Source organism: Rhinoderma darwinii, chromosome 2 (assembly GCF_050947455.1).
Source record: "Rhinoderma darwinii isolate aRhiDar2 chromosome 2, aRhiDar2.hap1, whole genome shotgun sequence".
Lineage (NCBI taxonomy): Eukaryota > Metazoa > Chordata > Amphibia > Anura > Rhinodermatidae > Rhinoderma > Rhinoderma darwinii.
The window spans coordinates 433,401,453-433,421,775 of record NC_134688.1 but is presented as its reverse complement, the minus strand read 5'-3'; the positions used below and the strand labels follow the sequence as shown (position 1 = coordinate 433,421,775).

Genomic DNA, 20,323 nt, shown 5'->3' with positions numbered 1-20,323 from the left:
GCCAGTCATGTGGCAGGTGCTATTTTACCTCCGCTTCTTTCCGACCACCTACTTGTACTAGCCACTACGGCTTTCTAGGACCGCATGGCTCCTCACTCCTCCAGATGGGCCCTTGTTTTATTAGGCCCAGCGTTTCATACAAGTTGCTTTGACAATATATGCCTCAGCGCCAACATCGAGCCGGCTGTGACTGGCACGTCATTCAGTCTCCATTCTTATTCATCAATTTAATCCAATTAAAGAAAAGCGTACAAAGTGCCAGCAGAATTTCTGGTGAAACTGGATACTAAATAGCAAAAATCTGCACACACTGGAGGGCAGCGAAGTAACAAGAAATAACACAGCGCAGGTAATGACACAAAACTCCATGCAACAATCCCTCAAGATTGGATTAAAGAGACAGTAATCCTAAAGTTGGCTGCTAATATCATTTTTATATATTTCTGGGGGATCTTAGAACTGGAGATATGTGAGATAATGGCTGATATCAGGGGACAATAGATGGTGTTCAGAAGCAAGGCTAAGACTTTATATTACTTTACTTATATTACTTGCTTAATAGTCAAGAAGGTCTGAAAATTATGTTCAAATATTATAACATAATCTGAGAGTCCTGTACAGTATTAGAACAGCGCTGAGCCGTCATGCTGCATGACACACGTAGAACTACACTTCCCACAATCCCTTGACAGAGAGCGGATGGAGGTTCACGCCCACTTCCGCTTTTGGTGGATGATTGACAGGTGTGTGTCGCTGCTGTGGGTCGCAGTATGCGGACAGCTGGAGCCATGGCGAGTAAGTACCGCCGCTCAATAAGAGTCATCTCTCTGCTCACATGTCACGGGGAGGTAGATAAAGGGGCAGCACCCTGAAGAGCTCATCTTGACACCTCACCTTACTGCAACAGTTCTCCTTCCTGTATTTACAATGCAATAATGTCCTATAGGTTATAGAATGTTCTGCTAGGGAAGAAGGTTATATATGTAGAGTGTCAGGTGATGCAGCGGGGCGGGGGCTTCACCCTGTACCTTCCAGCTGTTGTGAAACTACAATTCCCTGGTATGGCATGCTGGGAGTTGTAGTTTCACAACAGCAGAAGAGCCATAAGTTGACCCTATAGTGTTATCACATAAAAAAAAAATAATATATATATTATTATTAATGATACTATTTATAACTGCAGACCTTCCTGGGGTAAACCTGTGGGTATTGTAGTTCGAACTATAGCGACATTGATATGAATGTTATTATTCACAATCCAGACAATTTTATGATCATTAACCCCTTAAAGGTTCCAAAGTTGAGTCATTTTTTTTATAATGCATCCTATTCCAAAACGAAATGATAAATCTATTGTTAAAAGTTAGAAAAAATTCCTTCCCTAACGACCTTTTTTTTTAACTTGATAACTCCGCAAGCACTGGTGATCTTTTATAAAGGGGGCGTGAGCGCTTCGATGTCAATCAAGCCGCTCTGCACTGCGTGCGCTTCCGACGTTGCTAGATAATGTAGTTCTAGCAGCATCGGGAGAACGATCGTCTTAAACAGGCATGGTAAGCGTGGTTGAGACTAAACCCCCCCGCAATTCCCTAGATAGTTTTATACTAACACCTTGAATTTCAAGGCACCCACGCCACTCCTCACTGCAACCCCCTGCCACCCTTCTCTGTAACCCACTTCCAACCCCTCGTGGAAAGCCACCCCCCCTCGCGATAAGCATACGCGCAGTTCACGATTACAATGACATCCTCTTCTAAGGACGGAGAGGATATCATGGCACATGCGCGGCCACCGCTAGAGGAAATCAGTGGTGGCCGGATCCCTAGACAACGAGCAATAAGCAAAGAGGGACTGACCGCGTCATGGAGCACGGATATCAAGAAAGTGATCATGGGTCCAGCTCCAAATACCCCCCCAAAAATCGGCTGTCATGCAGGATAAATATATTATTACTTTAGCTAACAGAGGGTGGTCCCGAGTGGGGAATCCCCCCGATATGACATCCATATTCCCAAATAGAGCATGTGGAAGTGCATTGTGTAGATGAGACAACCCCGGTAATGATCAGGCCGGATTTTCATATTGCGTTTTCTTACGCAAATCACAGCAAAAAAAAAAAAAGCATTTTGACCGACGTGTCGACCCAAATTGTTACTTCCATCGTACTAAAAACCATGAGGTGTTAGCAGTAAACGCAATGATCACACTTCTCTCTTTATTAACCCCTTAACGACCAGGCCTGAAAAGGCTTTAATGACAGCTACATTTTTCCGCTTTTGCCTTTCAGCAGCCATAACTTTTTTTTCTTTTTTTCATTGACGTGGCTGTATGAGGCTTTGTTTTAGGCAGGAGAAATTGTATTTTGTTTTTGGGAGTAGAAATAATTCACTGTGTAAGTTATATCATTTATTTTTACTGCGTGAATATAGGAAAAAGGGATTCGCTGCATTGTTTTCTTTTAGTTTATTTTTTATCATGTTCGCGTCTCACGCTAAATACCTGTAAAATTAATTCTTCAGATTATTACGGTCGTGTTTTTTGTTTTTTTTGTAATGTATGGGCAATAAAATGTATTTTATTCAAGATAATGACTCTTTTTTTTGGGGGGGGGGGATATTAAAATTTTTTTTAATCCCATGAAGGGATAACTTTATTAAAAACGTTATTTTTTCCTTATAATATATGAGCATACTGCTGAGCATGCCTCGAGGAAGGTCTCGAGCAGGAAAGCAAATAGGGGGTTTGTCTCATCAGGAACAGTCACACCTCCATAAAATTATTGGACATCACATTCAGACATTAATATGGAGATGTCCCCCCTGCCCGTAAAATATATATATAAAAAACCAATATAAATTTGGTATCACTGTAATCGTATTGAGCCACAGAATAAAGTTAAGTTGTCATTTTTACCGCACGGTGAAAGCTGTAAAAACAAAACCAAAAAAACAATCGAGGAATCGCAGTTTTTCCCAATTTTAGCCCACAAATATTGTGTTTTTTTAGTTTCCCAGTACATTATTTAGTACTTTAAATGCTACCAATACAAACTACAACTCCTCCCGCCAAAACTAAGCCCTCACACCAATCTTTTGATGGAAAAAAAAAAGTTATGGCTCTTGGAAAGCGTGGAGTGAAAAAAGAAAAATCAAAAAATGGCTCAGTCCTGAAGGGGTTGGGAAGTGCACGCCTCTTAATAAACTTGTCGCATTTTCAGCTTTCTGTGCGCCGCTGTGTGAAATATACTCCAGACAGGATCCGGCGTAGATTTCCGCTATAATTTACACCAGTTTCTGCCGTAAATGATAGTAAATGCATAGGAAAATGGTCCAAAAGTCAAAATATTTGCTACTTTTAAACCGTTTGTGACTTTTCTACGCCAGAAAAAAAACTGGCATGGAAAATTTGATAAATCATAAATTGATTTCAAATTTTGAAGATCGGCCGCGAAAAAGAAGTGCAGGTCACTTCTTGGGAAGTTTTTAGAGCCGTTTTTCATAGACTCTATGGCAAAAAGCTCCAAAAACGGCCGTAGAAAACGCTGCGAAAATCGCGAGTGGCTTAAAAAACATCTGAAATTCAGGAGCTGTTTTCCCTTGAAAACTGCTCCGTATTTTCAGAAGTTTTTGAGTTTGTGTGCACATACCCTAATGGCACTTATAGGTGGCAGATCCAGCAAACTGAATTGTGGCAAAGGTGGCATCCTATCTCTTCAGTACGACCCATACTACTTCCAAAGTTTGTCTATGTCACGAGATTGCATGACTGTGTGTCTGATTTGATGCACCTGTTTGCAATAGGTGTAGCTGAAACATCTGAATTCAATATGGGGCCATATAGTGTATAAATACTTTAGTATGAGCTTCGTGACATTATCATCAATGGGATCCATAGAGTTTCTGTTTGTCTTTCTGGTATTCTTGACGGTAAGATAGGTACAGTCTGAAGTTGATATTGCACTGTAATTTATTATTATTTTTGGGGCGGAATTCGCAGCAAAAATCTATGACATATCTGCTGCCCCTGAACATGGCCTTATAATCACTGAGGCGCTGTCTGGGGCCTCCATGACAGATTCCGTCAGATTTGACGGGGAGAACAGCGATGCATGCAGCACTATTCTTCCTGTAAATACTACAGAACCCTGTCGGACCCCATCATAAGTCAATAAGGTACGTCAGGCGTTGGTGGTATCGGTCATACGACAGATCTTGCTATAAACGGAAGCCACGACGCAGATGTGAACAAAGCCTTATAAAAGTTCCTGCTGAGTTCTATGCAGACAACAAAGAACTTCATAGAATGCAGTGCAATGTCCGCCGTGGCAAACTTTGATCCAGCGAGGATGCCAGAAAGTCTATTTAATAATTACATGTTACTGAGCAACAGTTGGCTAATAAGTGAATGAAGTCGTCTAAAGATTAACTGTGTTTTTTTATTGTAGGGATCTGATATATTTTTTAATTTGCACAGTCACTTGTCATGATTTAGCAGAGTTGGGGCCTGTGCACGTCACATTTTGCCCTACGTTTAGCATGTGCGTCGGAAAAGCTCCCGACCTACACGCAATACCTGTTCATAGGGCTCCATTAGTCCAACGGAGGCAAAAAATAGAACCCTTTGGCCTCCGTCGGGCTGATATACGTCAGAATACTTTTTTTTGAGGATGTAGTGGCATAGTAAACTATTCAAAAGGTATATCGTGCATTATACATTTTTTTTTAACGTGGTAGCCTATGGGTCACAGGTATACGTTGTGGGCTTTTTTAATAGCTTTTCATGACGTACATGTTAAACGTACACCATTAAACACTGTGATAGATGCCACTGTTAAGGAATCCGTCATAGCCTTCGTTTAACATATACTCAGGGAGCTTTACCCGGTATGTATGTTAAACAAAGGGCCAAAAGGTGATGTGCACAGGCCCTAAAGTAGAAAAAATTGAAAGGGATTGTCCAGGATTAGAAAAATATTGCTTTTGTTTCAAAAGCAGCTCCACACTTGTCCACAGGATGTGTGTGGTATTGCAGCTCAGCCCCATTCACTTCAATGGAGGTGGGCTGCAATACCAAACACAACCCATGGACCAGTGTGGCGCTGTTTCTGGAAGAAAGCATATGTTTTTCTAAACCTGGACATCCACTGTGCACTAATTATAAAGAGATAGCAGGTGCACCCATAGCATGCAGAATATGCAAACGAGCGAGCCTGAGCCACTGACCAATTACAAGAGCTTAGAGGGTTGGACCCTTCCAAATGTAAAGACTCATTTCAGGGGCGAGTGATAATAAAGGTACCATCAATAGTTCTCCATCTGCACAATAGGGTAACGTAGTGGCACATTTCTTGGGCTATATGGGTTCCCATATTCTTAAATTATCTTAAATCCTCCATTTCTTTCCAAAGAATTCAAATTGGCCTTAGTCCAGCTCCTGGTGTGCCCAGTAAAATCTGATAACCTGAAGAGAGCATCTGAGCTGATAAAAGAGGCGGCGCAGCAAGGAGCGCAGATTGTGGCCCTGCCGGTGAGTATGTTTGTGGACAAGTCAGATCTAATCATTTTTTGGAGAAATTGGAATTTGCACCTGATTCTAGTACAGTTCCCTATTTCTTATTTGCTCAAGCTGTATTTGGAAGGCCGTAAACCAGACATTGTACAAATAAAACTGACATCACTATCGCTTCTGCCGTCTCTGCCTGTCCCTTGGCTGCTTCAGTGGTAAACGCTGTCACAGTGAAGGGCCTAATACTTCCCCTTACTATCCGTTGTTAAAATTGGGATGGATTCTCTGCTCTCTGGAAATGTTCCCATGAATACAGTAATGTAAAGTCTGTCCTGTTTCTTCTGGCTCTCTGCATTGTGTTATACTCAACATGATATAGTTAACAAATAAAGTTTGGCAGTTGCTTAGCAACTAACCATCCATGTTTCGGGTGACTACTGGAGATCTCCATCATCAGGTGTGATCTGTCCTTGTCACTACACGAGCAGATAAATGTTCCGTAACGAACGCCACTATGGCAAGTTGATCGGCACTTGTTCACTTCCGTGTTGTAATTATCATGAGATTTTTCATCATTTGCGCTTTCCATTTTTCATACAGTTCCCATTGTCGTCAGCAGCACGTTTCCTGTTTACCTCAGGGGATGGGATTTTTATGTCATCATAAAAGACGCGATCGATAATAAATGATTATCATTCGTTGTTCGATCGATTGACGTGTTTACACCGGGCAATAATGGGAATGATCATTCAGGCGAATATCGCACAATGTGAAAGGTCCTTCCGAGTTCCCCTGAGCTGCTCCCTGTAACTTGTACATGAATTACAGCAATTGCCACAGCCGCGTGTCCCCTCTCCACAGACGCGTTGCCCCCCCCCTCACAGAGCTGGTGAAAGGCGCCAAATAATGACGCTTCTTTCTGCTATTGAACACCAGTGTGATTTCTGCAAGCAATATGGCAGCAGGATGCCTGGGAATCCAAATAAGTTAACATTTTCTTGGTGTGGGGGAGGGGGGCTTTTTTGAGAACAGCAGCATAAGGCCGGGTCCAAAGGTGGCAGGTTTTCAAATTTGCAGCATTCTCATTCTTTTGCAGAAATGCAGCAGATCTGCAATGCATAGGGTGGAATCCGCAACAAAATCCACGTGTAACACATGCATTTTCTGCGGAATTGTAGTGGGTTTGCTGCAATATCCATGGCGGATAATTTGCTGGACCCGGCCTTATGATGAAGGTGAAGGGGTGCTGGTAAAATTTCATTGCGCTGCCAGTTTTGGCTCAGGAAAACCCACTTTCAACTTGGTTCCAAGGGCCCTTGCTGCTGAACCCGCTGCTGAACCCGCTGCTGAACCCGCTGCATGACTACTGAGTTTCATTGTCATGAGTCGCCGGGAACATCTGCCTGGCAAACTCCTTAGGAAGCAGGGCATGCAAGTATTAAATATCAGGGAGCGCGCATGCTGGATATCGCTACAGCTCCGCTATAGAGGTGAAGGATTGAATAATACTCTTGAATTTGTGGCTCTGTTTTTCCTAGGAATGCTTCAATTCTCCTTATGGCACCAAATTCTTTCCGGAGTATGCGGAGAAGATTCCTGGACAGTCCACACAGATGCTGGCAGAAGTAGCCAAGGAATGTGGGATCTATCTTATTGGAGGTTTGACTCAATATCATAGCAAAACCCAGATTAAGTTGTGGAATTGTCCGCTGATCTAGTGAAATAAAGGAAGTTTGAGTATTCAGTTCCTCAAAGAGAAGGTGGGTGCACATCGCCAATTTAACAGTGACGCCAGTCAGAAACTGAAGAGTCACTTTTTGGCAAGAATTTAGCAGCTCCCCCACCTCCACTGAAAAATCAGAAGCAGAACGTCTCCAAACATCTGCTCATTGGTTTCAATGGGAAATACGGCGTTCTGTTCCGACGGGGCGTATTTTTACGTGGCCGTTTTTAAAAACGGCTGCGTAAAAAAAATGCCTACGAAAAAGAAGTGCATGTCACTTTTTGAGCCCTTTTTTATTGACTCTAGAAAAACAGCTCCAAAAACGGCCGTAAAAAACGCCACGAAAAACGCGAGTTGCTAAAAAAAAGTCTGAAAATCAGGAGCTGTTTTCCCTTGAAAACAGCTCCGTATTTTCACACTTTTTTTTTTAGTAAGCGTGTGCACATACCCTTAGGGTCAGTGCACACATTGCGTAAATACTGCGGTTTTTCCACAATGGAATTCGTTGCGGAAAATCCGCAACAAATACAGTAGCAGCACAGTAGATAAGAGAGAACAAATCTCATCCACACGCTGCGTAAATACTGAGTGGGAAAAACGATCAGAAATTCACATGCGGTGCGGAATTTTATTCTGCAGCATGTCAATTGTATTTGCGTATTTGTTGCGGGTTTTACGAGCAGCGATCCCGCCACAAAAACGCAAATCAGAAAGAAAAAAATCTTAGACTTACCCAGAAGTCTGTGTTTCTTCCTCCTGGGATGATGTTTCGTCCCATGTGACTGCTGCAGCCAATCACAAGCTGTTGCAGCGGTCTCCTGGGATGAAACGTCATCCTAGGAGGCCGGCCTGTAAGTTTTCCGCAGCGGACATTCTGGGCGAAAAACTGCACCAGTTTGATGCGGTTTTTCGCCCAGAATTCCCTGCGGCATACGCGGGACAGATACACTGCATGATTTTACGCACCGTATACACCCCGTGTGAACTTAGCCCTAGCAAACAAAAAGAGGAGAGATTGGCCCAAGAGTTGGAAAGGGCAAGGAGGAGAAAACACATGGCTCTAGCAGTTCTTGCTCCCACATCCCTTGAAAAGTTAATTTTTATATACTTCAAAGTTGTTCTCCTGTGACTGAATCTCTTCATACACCTTGTATAGTGTGTAGTCCTGACTGTCCTATACATGTTATTAAAAATGTTATGTGTCATTTTGTAATTCTTCTTTTAAGGTTCAATACCAGAAGAGGATTCTGGGAAATTGTATAACACTTGTACAGTTTTTGGCCCAGATGGTGCATTGCTGATAAAGCACAGAAAGGTATTGGAACTTGTATAGAAACCATGGTGGAAATTGGGGGAGAGCTGCAAAAAAAATAAAAAAAAATTGCAGGAGAAAGTGTCAAAAAGACTCATTTTTAATTTGCTCTACTTTTTATAAACCTAATTTGTTGGATGTTATTGTGGCAGTCACATAATCTGTCTGGTTTGGAACTTTTTGGAAGCCAGAGTAATATAATAAACCTTATTTGGCGCAATTGTGGATTAACGGTCAACTGTCTATTTTGATTAGACTATTTGCTTACCCTGTTTGTCAGTACCGTGATGTGATTCATCATGTCTACGTGGTGTTCTGGGTTGATTCATTCCATAATACATATTTATATGGGTTGGAGATTTGTTATTCTGTTTTAGATCTCTAAATCCCATTCTTTTCTGCACAAAGCCACAGAGCCTGCAGCCACCTTTGAGCTTTAGGAGCGTAATAATTTATTTTTGCGTCTATTAGGAGCAGTATAAATCCTTATGTTGTGAGCTCCCCCTAGTGGCAGCTGCAGGCAGCGAGGATTTTATCATTTAATTCTATGTCAGCGTGCAGAGAAGCAGGTGATTTGCAGCTCTGATTTTATGTTCCCCCTTGGTTGGTGTTGCTGGACAGGAAACAGCTGGAAAAAAATATGTCTGAAAATAAATTTGTGACTAATATTGTATTTGTGGTGTTTCTATACTTTGTATAGTTAGACAATGAATCTGTTTTTCTCTTTTTACATCCACAGATCCACTTGTTTAATATTGATGTACCAGGCAAAATCAGTTTCCAAGAGTCAGAAACACTGAGTCCTGGAGACAGTCTCTCCGTATTTGATACACGTATGTTATACTATGAAAACAGAAGATAGGACAATAATCTCTCAGCACTAATATCCAAGGGTTGAACATTATGTACCCAAAGGGCTTTGTTCACACCGCGCTTTTGCCATACAGTTGAGGTATACTTTAAAAAAAAGAAATTGGTATGAAGAAAGCCTAAAATATGTTCAGGGGCGTAACAAGACAGAGCCGGGCTCCATGCCAAGTCCCATAATCATAAACCCCCCCCACCCCACCACCAACCAGATTGGACATAAAAGAAAGTTTAAAAAATTTACTCACCCTTCCTCTTCTCATGTCTGCAGGAGGCCCGTCCCAGATTCCCTCCGGCTGCCACATCAAGCCACGGTGCATACAAGGTCTTGGCAGCGCCAGGACATTATATTGCGGCGCAGCACAAGTCCTCGTTTTGTGCTGTCTCATACAACTTACGGATGCTGAACGGCGTCAGGACCTTGTATGCTCTGCAGCGTAGACCTTTGCCAGTTCCGGATGTGGCAGATTGAGGGGATCCGGGGCAGGCCCTCTTCCCCTCTGAGCCTGGTTTCGGTCGCACCTCTGTGATGCCATCATTACGCCACTGAATATATTTATAATGCATTTGGGGCAATTAACACTGCCGCTTATTCCTAAATTCAGAGGTCTCCTCCGTGCCTGGACAGAACTTTTTAACTCTGTCTGGTGACTGTGCGGTAATGAAAAAACTGCAGTGTGGCTGATGGTCATTATAAGGCTACTCCTGTATAAACCAGCTGCAGGCGATTTTCATTTTACTGAATGAAAAAAAAAAAAAACTTTTTAAAATCACAGAAAATTGAATCGCTCAAAAAAAAATAAATCACTTGACCGCAGATGTTTTTCAGTGACTGTGCATTCAGATGGGCAGAGATTTGGGTAGAGTAATAAAAATGAATACTGCACAAACTATCTGGATAGGTGCACACGCCATGTTATTGCTCTATTGGGTGAAATTGCTAAAAACCACCAATTACGTTCTTAATTTGCCCTTTTAAGGGGATGTCACCTTGAGTCCTAAATGGCAAATCTGCCTCATTATGTCTGGTGGCCATGGTGGTTTTTTATGTTCAGAGGCTTTCAATTACTTAAAGGGGTCATAAAGAGACAGTAGCCCACAGATAATAATGACAATAGTAGATCGGTGGAGGTCTGACCTCTGAGACCCCTGACAGTCGCCTGAATGATGGGGCTGATGTCCATTTGTAATTTGTTCTGCACAGCGGCATTGCTGTTCACATCTGGTGCAGGAGCTGCAGCACGGCTTCATTCGTGTAATTGTGGTTGTGGACAGGACCGCCGGTGTGCAGGGAAGATCCATGAAGGAGCCGCAGCCCTTTAGTAGCGCTGCGGTCACTGGATTCTAAGGACCGTGTGGGTAGCGGCAGTTAAACCCTACTGATCAGGAAGATATGGCATATCCTAGTGATAGGCCATCAGCTCTAAACAGCAGGTAACGCCGTGTCTGTCTGTAAAACACATGCCTCCTGATAGAAATCATCGGTTCTGCGTTCATGCCACCAGTCACTGCTATTAGGTGTATTGTTGTCATTGTAAAGGTTTATGGGCAAATGTCGATCTGTAATATAATGGGATGTGTGCACATTTTTTATTTCACCGGTGATGGATTAACATTTATTCTTGAATATTTTTAACAGCCTTTTGCAAAATTGGAGTTGGCATCTGCTATGACATCAGGTTTGCAGAACTTGCACAACTATATACCAAGAAAGGTGAGAATTAATTTTATCTTGCTTCCTTGAAAAATGTATTTCAGGTTTTAATGAGTTGTCAATTACTATAACAACGGTGATTTCTAGGCAAACCCGCACCTGTTCCCCCTGCAGAAGATCTCTACTTCTACAGGAAGGGATCACTATTAAGCAGCGGGACAATAATCCTGGCACTAAGGATGGGTGGTCATACCAGGGTAACTTGCATGTGACATTACAGGGCTCCTAATTGAGAAAACACCGGCCCCGGAGGTAAAGGAAGTAATAATCTACATCAAAATACCTCAATGGAGTGAGAATATTTCCAAACATTTATCCTTATTTGCAAAATCATGTTTCTGCCTGCCTGAGCCCAAAAACATATGTTGTTCTGTAAGTCTATCACAGAAACGTAATAATACTGTGCAAAGTCGGATGCTCCGAGGGTCAGATGCGCCTTTACGCCCTGTTCCACAGTCATGTGACCACCAAGCGCCGTTTTTTTTAATGTAAGGACCCTGAACTGGGCAGGCCATGAAAGGCACAGCCAGCCTGAGGTCCCCCCCCTCCTCCTCTTCATCTTGGCGCCTAAACCCCTCCCCCTCCTCCTTTACATCTTGCCGCTCACAAGCAGGAAGATCTATTGGCCACATCATGGTAAGACGCGCTGACCACTGGGGGCGCATTTGGCACAGCGCAATGGAGGACAGGTAGTTGTTACCACTGACTACCAATGAAGAGGCGTGCTTGAGGTAATCACGTGATTGGCCATGATAATGATGGAACGGCGCATCTGACCCTGGGACCGTCCATCTATATGTAAGTAACGCTGGTAAAGGAGCCAATACTTGTATTTGCCTAGAAAAACCCCTTTAAAGGAGTTGTCCAGTTTTACTAAATACAGTTTTTTTTTACTTTGTGTAATGAAAAGTATTAACATTTTCTAATATACTATCTGTTTTAAATCTTCATGGTTTTCAAGATCTCTGCTTGCAGACATTCTATCGGAACTTTCATTGTTTACTTCCAGTGGATATAAATCTGTCCTGGTCATGTCTTTACAGACAGAACTCTGATACACATTCTGTAACAACCTGTGCACCTGTGTATTCATCATATGAGCAGGATAGATTTTTATCCAGTAGAAGTATACAATGAAGGTTTCTATTAAATAACAAGCAGAGATACTGACCATTGTGAGTACAGAAAGTATATTGGAAAATTGTTAAACTTTTTGTTATACAAAGAATGACTTTTATTTTTATTTTTTTATGTAATATTTGTTATTCTGCCCTTAATCTAGGGTGCCAGTTGTTGGTTTACCCAGGGGCATTTAATACGACAACTGGTCCAGCACATTGGGAACTACTACAAAGAGCTCGGTATGTATAAAATTAATTTATTTATTGTAATGTAAGATCATTACTCTAAACAGGACATAGTTTTCCATAGTAAACTAATATATAAAGTATGTATCGTATTATCTGACATGCCGGGGACTTAATGGTAGTGTCTTCTGGGCAGCTGAATATATGCAGTTTGCCTAAACTTCACAGGTTATTGCCTAGTGAATACGATGGATGTTTAATCCATTTATGTGACATTTCCCTAAGATGCTCCAACAAGCTGCGATACTGCATCAGTATTAGGGAATATTGCAGTGTGTTTAGGCCCAAAATAACCCCGTCTTACAGTAATCACCTCAAACTTGGGCTGGGTTGAGCAGTGATGATCTAGACATGTTCGTAGTGGTTGTGCAGATTGTCTAATAATTGTGTCTTTCTAGGGCCTTGGATAACCAGGTCTATGTAGCCACGGCGTCACCTGCTCGAGATGAGAAAGCCTCGTATGTAGCTTGGGGACACAGCACTGTCGTCAGCCCATGGTAAGAGCTTTTTTGTGTTTAACATCATAAACACATCATACGTTTTTCTTTATGACAGAGATGCTGGTAGTTTCTTAACCGCTTCCCGACCGCCCACTGTATATTCACGTCGGCATTTGCTGGGCTCTGTGCAGTGCTGACGTGAATTCACGGTGGGTGTTAAAAGCACGATCCGGGTGTCTCAGAGTAGCGTTGACACCCGGATCGCGCTGTTATCACCTACCTCTGTTCCCGGAGATATGATCGGGACCTGATTAGTTCAGGTCCCGGTCATGTGATCGCAGGGAAAGTGTGTTGTAGAAACGAACTGGAAAGTTTGTTGCTATAACAAACTGGAAAGTTTGTTGCTACAACAAACTTTCCCGGGGACCGATTGCAGGTGCTGCAGTCGGTTATAAGGCAGAACCGGGGGCCATATAACAGCCCCCGGGTCTGCCATGCACAGCAGCCTATGAGAACCAGCCGGAGGCTGGTCCTCATAAGCTTCCTGTCAGTGTGACTCTCAGCGTCACACTGACAGTATATAATACATTACACTACCTAGGTAGTGTAATGTATTATAGCAGCGATTAGTGCTGCCAGGCTTCAAGTAAAACAAGTAAAAAGTAAAAAATAAAGTCATAAAAAAGTTTTATAAAAGTGTAAAAACAAGTTATGAAAGTTACAAAAAGAAATAATGCTTTTTTTCCTATAATAAGTCTTTTATTATAGGAAAAAAATGAAAATGTTAAAAAAAGTACACATATTTGGTATCACTGCGTTCGTAACGACCCAACCTATAAAACTATAATATTATTTTTCCCGCACGGTGAACACCGCAAAAAAAATAATTAAAAAACAATGTCAGAATCACTTTTTTTTGGTCATCAACCCTCCCAAAATATAGAATAAAAAGTGATCAAAAAGTCGCATGTACCCCAAAATAGTACCAATAAAAACTACAACCCGTCCCGCAAAAAACAAGCCCTTACACCGCTTTTTTGACGGAAAAATATAAAATTATGACTCTCAGAATATGGGGACACAGAAAATAAATAATTTTATCAAAGTGATTTTATTGTGCAATCGCCACAAAACATAAAAAACCTATATACATATGGTATCGCCGTAATCGTACCGACCCGCAGAATAAAGTACAATGTCATTTATACCGCACGGTGAATACTGTAAAAAAAAAATACAAAAAACATTGTTAGAATTTATGTTTCTTTGTCACTTTGCTTCCAAAAAAATCTAATAAAAAGTGATAAAAAAAAATCACATGTACCCTAAAATGGTACCAATGAAAAGTACAGATTGTCCCACAACAAATAAGTCATCGCACAGCTCCGTTGGAGAAAAAATAAAAAAGTTCTGGCTCTCAGAATATGGCGATGCAAAATGTGCAGAGTGTTCCAAAAGCGGATAGGATCAGGCGCCATTTATCAGTGTGACACCGGCCACATATCTGCGAATTATTATTTATGTACCCCATTATTATACCCTCTTATTATGCCCTGATGTACCCCGCACAGATTACATATACCCCCACATCATAACTGAAATACCAGCAAAACCCCAAACAGAACAGTTAACAAGCAAAATCTGCGCTCCAAAAGCCAAATGGCGTTCCCTCCCTTCTGAGCCCCACAGCGTGCCCAAACACCAGTTTACGTCCACATATATGACATTTTATATCCGGGAGAACCCGCTCAACATTGTATGAGGTATTTGTCTTCAGTGGCACAAACTGGGCACAATATATTGTGCATTAAAATGGCATATCATTTGAAAATGTTAATTTTCACTTTGCACCATCCGCTGCGCATTAACGCCTTGGCGCACCACGACTTAATAGAATGTCGTGGTGCGAGGGGTTATATATGGAGCGGGCTCACGCGCTGCGCCCGCTCCATATTCTGCAGCTGTCAGCTGTGTATTACAGCTGACACCCGGGACTAACGGACAGGAACAGCGATCGCGCTGTTACAGGAGCCTGTAAAATGACATTATACTGCAATACATTAGTACTGCAGTGTATTGTACCAGCGACCTAATGATCGCTCGTTCCAGTCCCCTAAAGGGACTTTTGGGAGGTTTCCACTGTTTTGGTACCTCAGGGGCTTTGCATATGCGACATGACACCCGAAAACCAGTCCAGCTAAATTTGAGCTCCAAAAGCCAAATATTGTTCCTTCCCTCCTGAGTCCTGCCGTGGGTCCAAACAGCAGTTTATTACCACATATGGCATATTGCTGTAATCAGGACAAATTGCTTTACAAATTTTGGGGTAATTTTTCTCCTTTATTCATTGTAAAAATTAAACATTTCTATGTTTTTTCAGAAAAAAGTAGATTTTCATTTTCACGGCCTAATTCCACTAAATTCAGCAAAAAAACTGTGGGGTCAAAATGCTAACTATACCCCTAGAACAATTCCTTGAGGGGTGTAGTCTTCAAAATGGGGTCAGTTTTGGGGGGATTCCACTGTTTTGCTTACTCCAGGGCGTTGCAAACGTGACATGGCACTGAAAACCAATCCAGCAAAATCTGCGCTTCAAAATCCAAATGGCGCTCCTTCCCTTCTGAGCTCTGCTGTGGGTCCAAACAGCAGTTTAGTACCACATATGGGGTATTGGCGTAATCGGGAGAAGTAGCTTTACAAGTTCTGGGGTGCTTTTTAATCTTTATTCCTTGCAAATATTATTTTTTTTAAATATTTTTTCAGAAAAAAAGTAGATTTTCACTTTCACAGACAAACTCCAATAAATATAGCAGAAGACCTGTGGGGTCAAGATGCTAACTATACCCCTAGATAAATTCCTTGAGGTGTGTAGTTTCCAAAACCGTCTCACTTTTGGGGGATTTCCACTGTTTTGGTACCACAAGACCTCTTCAAACCTGACATGGTGCCTAAAATATATTCTAAAAAAAGGAGGCCCCAAAATCCACTAGGTGCTACTTTGCTTCTGAGGCCTGTGTTTCAGTCGATTATCACACTAGAGCCACGTGTGGGATATTTCTAAAAACTGCAGAATCTGGGCAATAAATATTGAGTTGCATTTCTCGGGTAAAACCTTCTGTGTTACAGATTTTTTTTTATTACAAATGAATTTCAGCAAAAAAAATAAAATTTGTAAATTTCACCTCTACTTTGCTTTAATTCCTGTGAAGCGCCTAATGGGTTAAGAAACTTTCTGAATGCTATTTTTTAATACTTTGAGGGGTGCAGTTTTTAATATGGGGTGATTTATGGGGTCTATCTAGTACATAAGGCCCTCAAAGCCACTTCAGAACTGAACTGGTCCCTGTAAAAATGGCCTTCTGAAATTTTCTTGAAAATGTGAGAAATTGCTGCTAAAGTTCTAAACGTTGTAACGTCCTAGAAAAATAAAATAATGTTCAAAAAACGATGCAAATATAAAGTAGACATATGGAATATATAAAATAGTAACTATTTTGTGTGGTATTACTATCTGTTTTACAAGCAGATACATTTAAAATGAGAAAAATCATAATTTTTGCAAATTTTCTCTAAATTTTGGTATTTTTCACAAATAAGCAATGAATTTATTGACCAAATTTTTCCACTAACATAAAGTACAATATGTCACGAGAAAACAATCTCAGAATCGCTTGGATAGGCAAAAGCATTCCAGAGTTATTAACACATAAATTGACACATGTCAGATTTGAGAAAATGGGGCTGGTCATGAAGGTCAAAATGAGCTCAGTCTTGAAAGGGTTAAAGAGAATCTGCAGTACAAGTTTTATTGGACGTCATGTAATACATTATTTCGCCTGCGGTGGCGCTGCAGGAGAATTGAACACTTGCTGCTGGGTTCCTTCACAGATTACAGGTGATCGCTGGTTCTTCTGGTGGGACAACCCGTGATTTAGCTTATTATGGTGGAACCCTTCTAATAAAAAAAAAGGATTGTCCAAAGCTGACAAACCCCTTTAATACTCCAGATACAAGCTCGTATTCTTAGTGGAAGCAGAAAGTCACACGCTATAGGATTACTGCAACCCTTCATAGATATTATTATCCTTAATACAACTTTTCATTTGGATTTCAAAGACACAGTCCTGCAAGGTTTTGCCGGGATTTCTAAGCTGTCTGATCCATCACTATAGACGATGTAAACTCTTGGACTAACCTCTGCTTTCCCATCTTTTATCTCAGATGGGTAGTCCGCCAGCAAGGAGCTGATTGTAGGGGTGTCCTGACACTTGGGGCATCCGAGGTAATCTGCAATCTGCTGAAGAAACCGCAATGCAGGAAAACAGAAGGAATAGACATCAGTCTGTCACATTTATTGATCTCAATCATCTCTCTGCAGTTTTGCAGAATCAATACCAATTCCAGTTGGGCTTTCAGCTTTAGGTAACAGATGGGGTCCTAAGTGGGAGACACCCTACCATTATCTCAAAATGCTTAAACAGCGCATAGGGAAGCAGAAAACCAACTCGGGTGGGTATTGTGAAGTTTACTTGTGGTGCTAATTATTAATATTATTCATATTGATTTTTGCAGGGGCGAGGTCATTGCCAAGGCTGGAGCAGATGAAACCATCGTTTCTACGGAAATTGGTAAATGAAATGCTTTTTTTATAACATAATTCCTATGAAGGAAATCTGTAATCTGTGTGACTGCTACATCATATTCCCTTTGCCATGGAAGGTGTGACCCTGAGGAGGGCTCCTTTATTTCTGCAAGCACCTCCAAATGTGTGGGGGAGGGGAAGAGTTGGAAAGGATAAAGAACAAGCTAGACCTTCTTGGAAGATTGGGGCACGGTGATAAGCCGTCACAGGAAGAGGAACAGCATTTAGATTTTTGCTCTGGGGCCCTCTACTCCGTGTGTCCCTGACCACTGCCTTACAGCAATGACTCCTGGACATCTGTTTGGAGTTTGTATGTTTTCCATGTGGTTTTCTTCTGGGTGCTCCGATCTTCTTAACGTTTCAACAATCGATCTGTTGACTTCATTATAACGTTGGTTTGAGTTTGTTTGGCCATAATATAGTATATAGATTGTAAGCTCTACTGGGGACAGGTGTGAGGACATACATTGGGACTAAGTCAGCGCTGTATGAATAACTATTAGGCTATGTTCACACAGAGTTTTTTGCAGGCGGAATTTCTGCCTCAACTTTCCGTTTGGAAGTTTAAAGCAGATTTTCCTCTCCCTGCATGATTTTCGCTGCGTTTTTCGCCCGTGGCCATTGACAGGCGCGGGCATAAAACGCCGCAAAATACGCTTTCTCTGCCTCCCATTGATGTCAATGGGAGGTCAGAGGCGTAAACGCCCGAAGATAGGGCATGTCGCTTCTTTCTCCCGCGAGGCGGTTTTACCGCTCGCTGGAGAAAACCGCCCCTGCCTCTTATTGAAATCAATGGGAGGCATTTTATGGCCGTTTTTGACGAGTTTTGAGGCGCGGTTTCCGCGTCAAAAAACTCTGTGTGAACATACCCTTAAATAGGATCATTTTTGCTCTAATCCTGAGAACGATGACTATTTTGTACTGTGTGAGGAAATTTCACCCCAGTTGATGCTTATGATGCCATTATAGAAACTTTTCATAGGTGTGAACATTTCAGGCTGCGGACTTCCATTCTGCCTGACTGATTAACACTTTCTGGGTAATCTGGACATTGTATTTCTGCCAATTTGTGCGGTGTCGTTAATACAGATGCAGAACAGATCCAGATAAATGAAAGGGCTTCCCCAGGATTAGTGAATGAGGCAGAGCTACAATTGTGGTGCCATTTCTGGGGGAAAAAAAAGCAGGACAGATTCAAATGAATGGCCATCGATGTAATACATGGACCGATTGCGTCTGCCAGAGTGGGAGTATTCTGGCTTGTAGAGGTGGGGTCCAGAATGGGGGACCCCCTCTATGAAGTCCATCTGCCATAATTAGGGCTTATGGACAGGTTAGTGGCGAATAGGATGGTATGAATATATATATATATATATGTAACTGGTATTATTAGATGCATATTTGAGTAATGACGTTTTCCTGTGTTTTAGACTTGCAGTACCTGGCAGAGATTCGTCAGCAAATACCTATTCACACACAACGCCGCCATGATCTCTACAGTGTGGAAGAGAAGAAGAAGTGAACCATGTGTCCACCTTAAATGATTCTCCCTGCTGGAAGTTCACATAGTCCTACCGGGAGTCACAGGGAAGATCTAATGAATTGTCTCTGATTAAAGGGCAAATTGCCTGTGGAAATTAAGGCCACGTTCACACTTACAGTCTTCTATTTCTTGCTGAAAAATATCTCATGCACACACACGGGTATTCAGGATCTACAATGGTTATGTATGACGATGGTGCTAATGTTATCCTATGGAGCTGTGCATGGGAATGTATTTTCGTATTGTGGTATTTTTATGGGGCGCGTGCTCCATTGGATGCTGAAGTGCAGGGGAGAATATGGTTCAATATATGGCAAGCGATATGGACAGCAAGTCGCCAAAAGACGGTGCACAATGTGATTTTCCTCTGATCTACTCCGGCTTCAGTAACAAATATACAGATGTAACGGACACAAAAATACAGTTTCCCCCCATAAGGAAGGATTTGGGTTAGTGTAATAAAGTGATCAAATAGTCAATTGTAGATTCTTGAATATTTTGAAAGATTTTCCTTTATATTGGTCTCTATAGGAACTTCTGAACACCAGTCTGTCTTCCCTACAGTCTTTATACTTGTCTGTTACAATATTTTATTAATAAATTGACCCTTTGAAACTTTTTATGCTAATTGATGTAATTTTATTACGATGTTTATTATAGTCTTTGTGCTATGTACCTACAGATATTTTACAGTTGCCTCACATGAGTCAGTGTATAAGACTAAAAGTCCTTTTACACCGGCCAATTTTTGCCGGAGCAACGAGCGCCGATCAACTGACCGCTCATTAATCGGCGCTCATTTGCTCCTTTCACAATGAGCTGTGGATGGAGACGATTGGTCGTTACTACGATCACTCGTCCCCATACATTTGTACCATGCTCGTTCATCTGCTGATCGCTGCCCTGTTTACATGGGCAGTTATCGTTTGCCCGATAATTGGCCAGTGTAAAAGGGCCTTAAGCAAAGTATTTATAATACCAAGGCACACATGGACTGACTGCTAGGAGTGGCTTCTTAGGCCAGTTTTACACAGGCGTAATACGTACGCATTTTGCGCCTTTTATTACGGCCACAAATCCCAGCTCAATAGTGAGTCTGATGATCCGAAATAAGACCATGATAGGCTATGAGCAAGGAGGAGCGACATATCCAGCACTCTTGTAAAATAAACTATTTATTTGGTCATCTTAAAAAAAAAAACAGAATAAT

At 41.7% G+C, this 20,323-nt stretch overlaps 1 protein-coding gene across 1 annotated transcript; it reads left to right on the top strand.

The window, feature by feature from the left end:
- Nucleotides 1–710: 710 nt before the first annotated feature.
- On the top strand, nt 711–19,733 carry NIT2 (nitrilase family member 2). Its single transcript, XM_075854434.1, has 10 exons — nt 711–795; nt 5,408–5,526; nt 7,044–7,164; nt 8,455–8,543; nt 9,280–9,373; nt 11,047–11,121; nt 12,404–12,482; nt 12,887–12,985; nt 17,501–17,556; nt 19,001–19,733. The coding sequence occupies exons 1-10, from the start codon at nt 771–773 to the stop codon at nt 19,090–19,092; spliced, it is 849 nt and encodes a 282-aa protein (XP_075710549.1). The 5' UTR covers nt 711–770; the 3' UTR covers nt 19,093–19,733.
- The last annotated feature ends 590 nt before the right edge of the window (nt 19,734–20,323 follow it).

Excerpts from the sequence above, each read along its gene's own strand:
- NIT2 (XM_075854434.1), top strand. The coding sequence starts at position 771 with ATGCGGACAGCTGGAGCCATGGCGA. Across the intron at positions 8,544-9,279 it reads TGCTGATAAAGCACAGAAAG|ATCCACTTGTTTAATATTGA; the intron begins GTATTGGAACTT and ends TTACATCCACAG. Across the intron at positions 12,483-12,886 it reads GAACTACTACAAAGAGCTCG|GGCCTTGGATAACCAGGTCT; the intron begins GTATGTATAAAA and ends GTGTCTTTCTAG.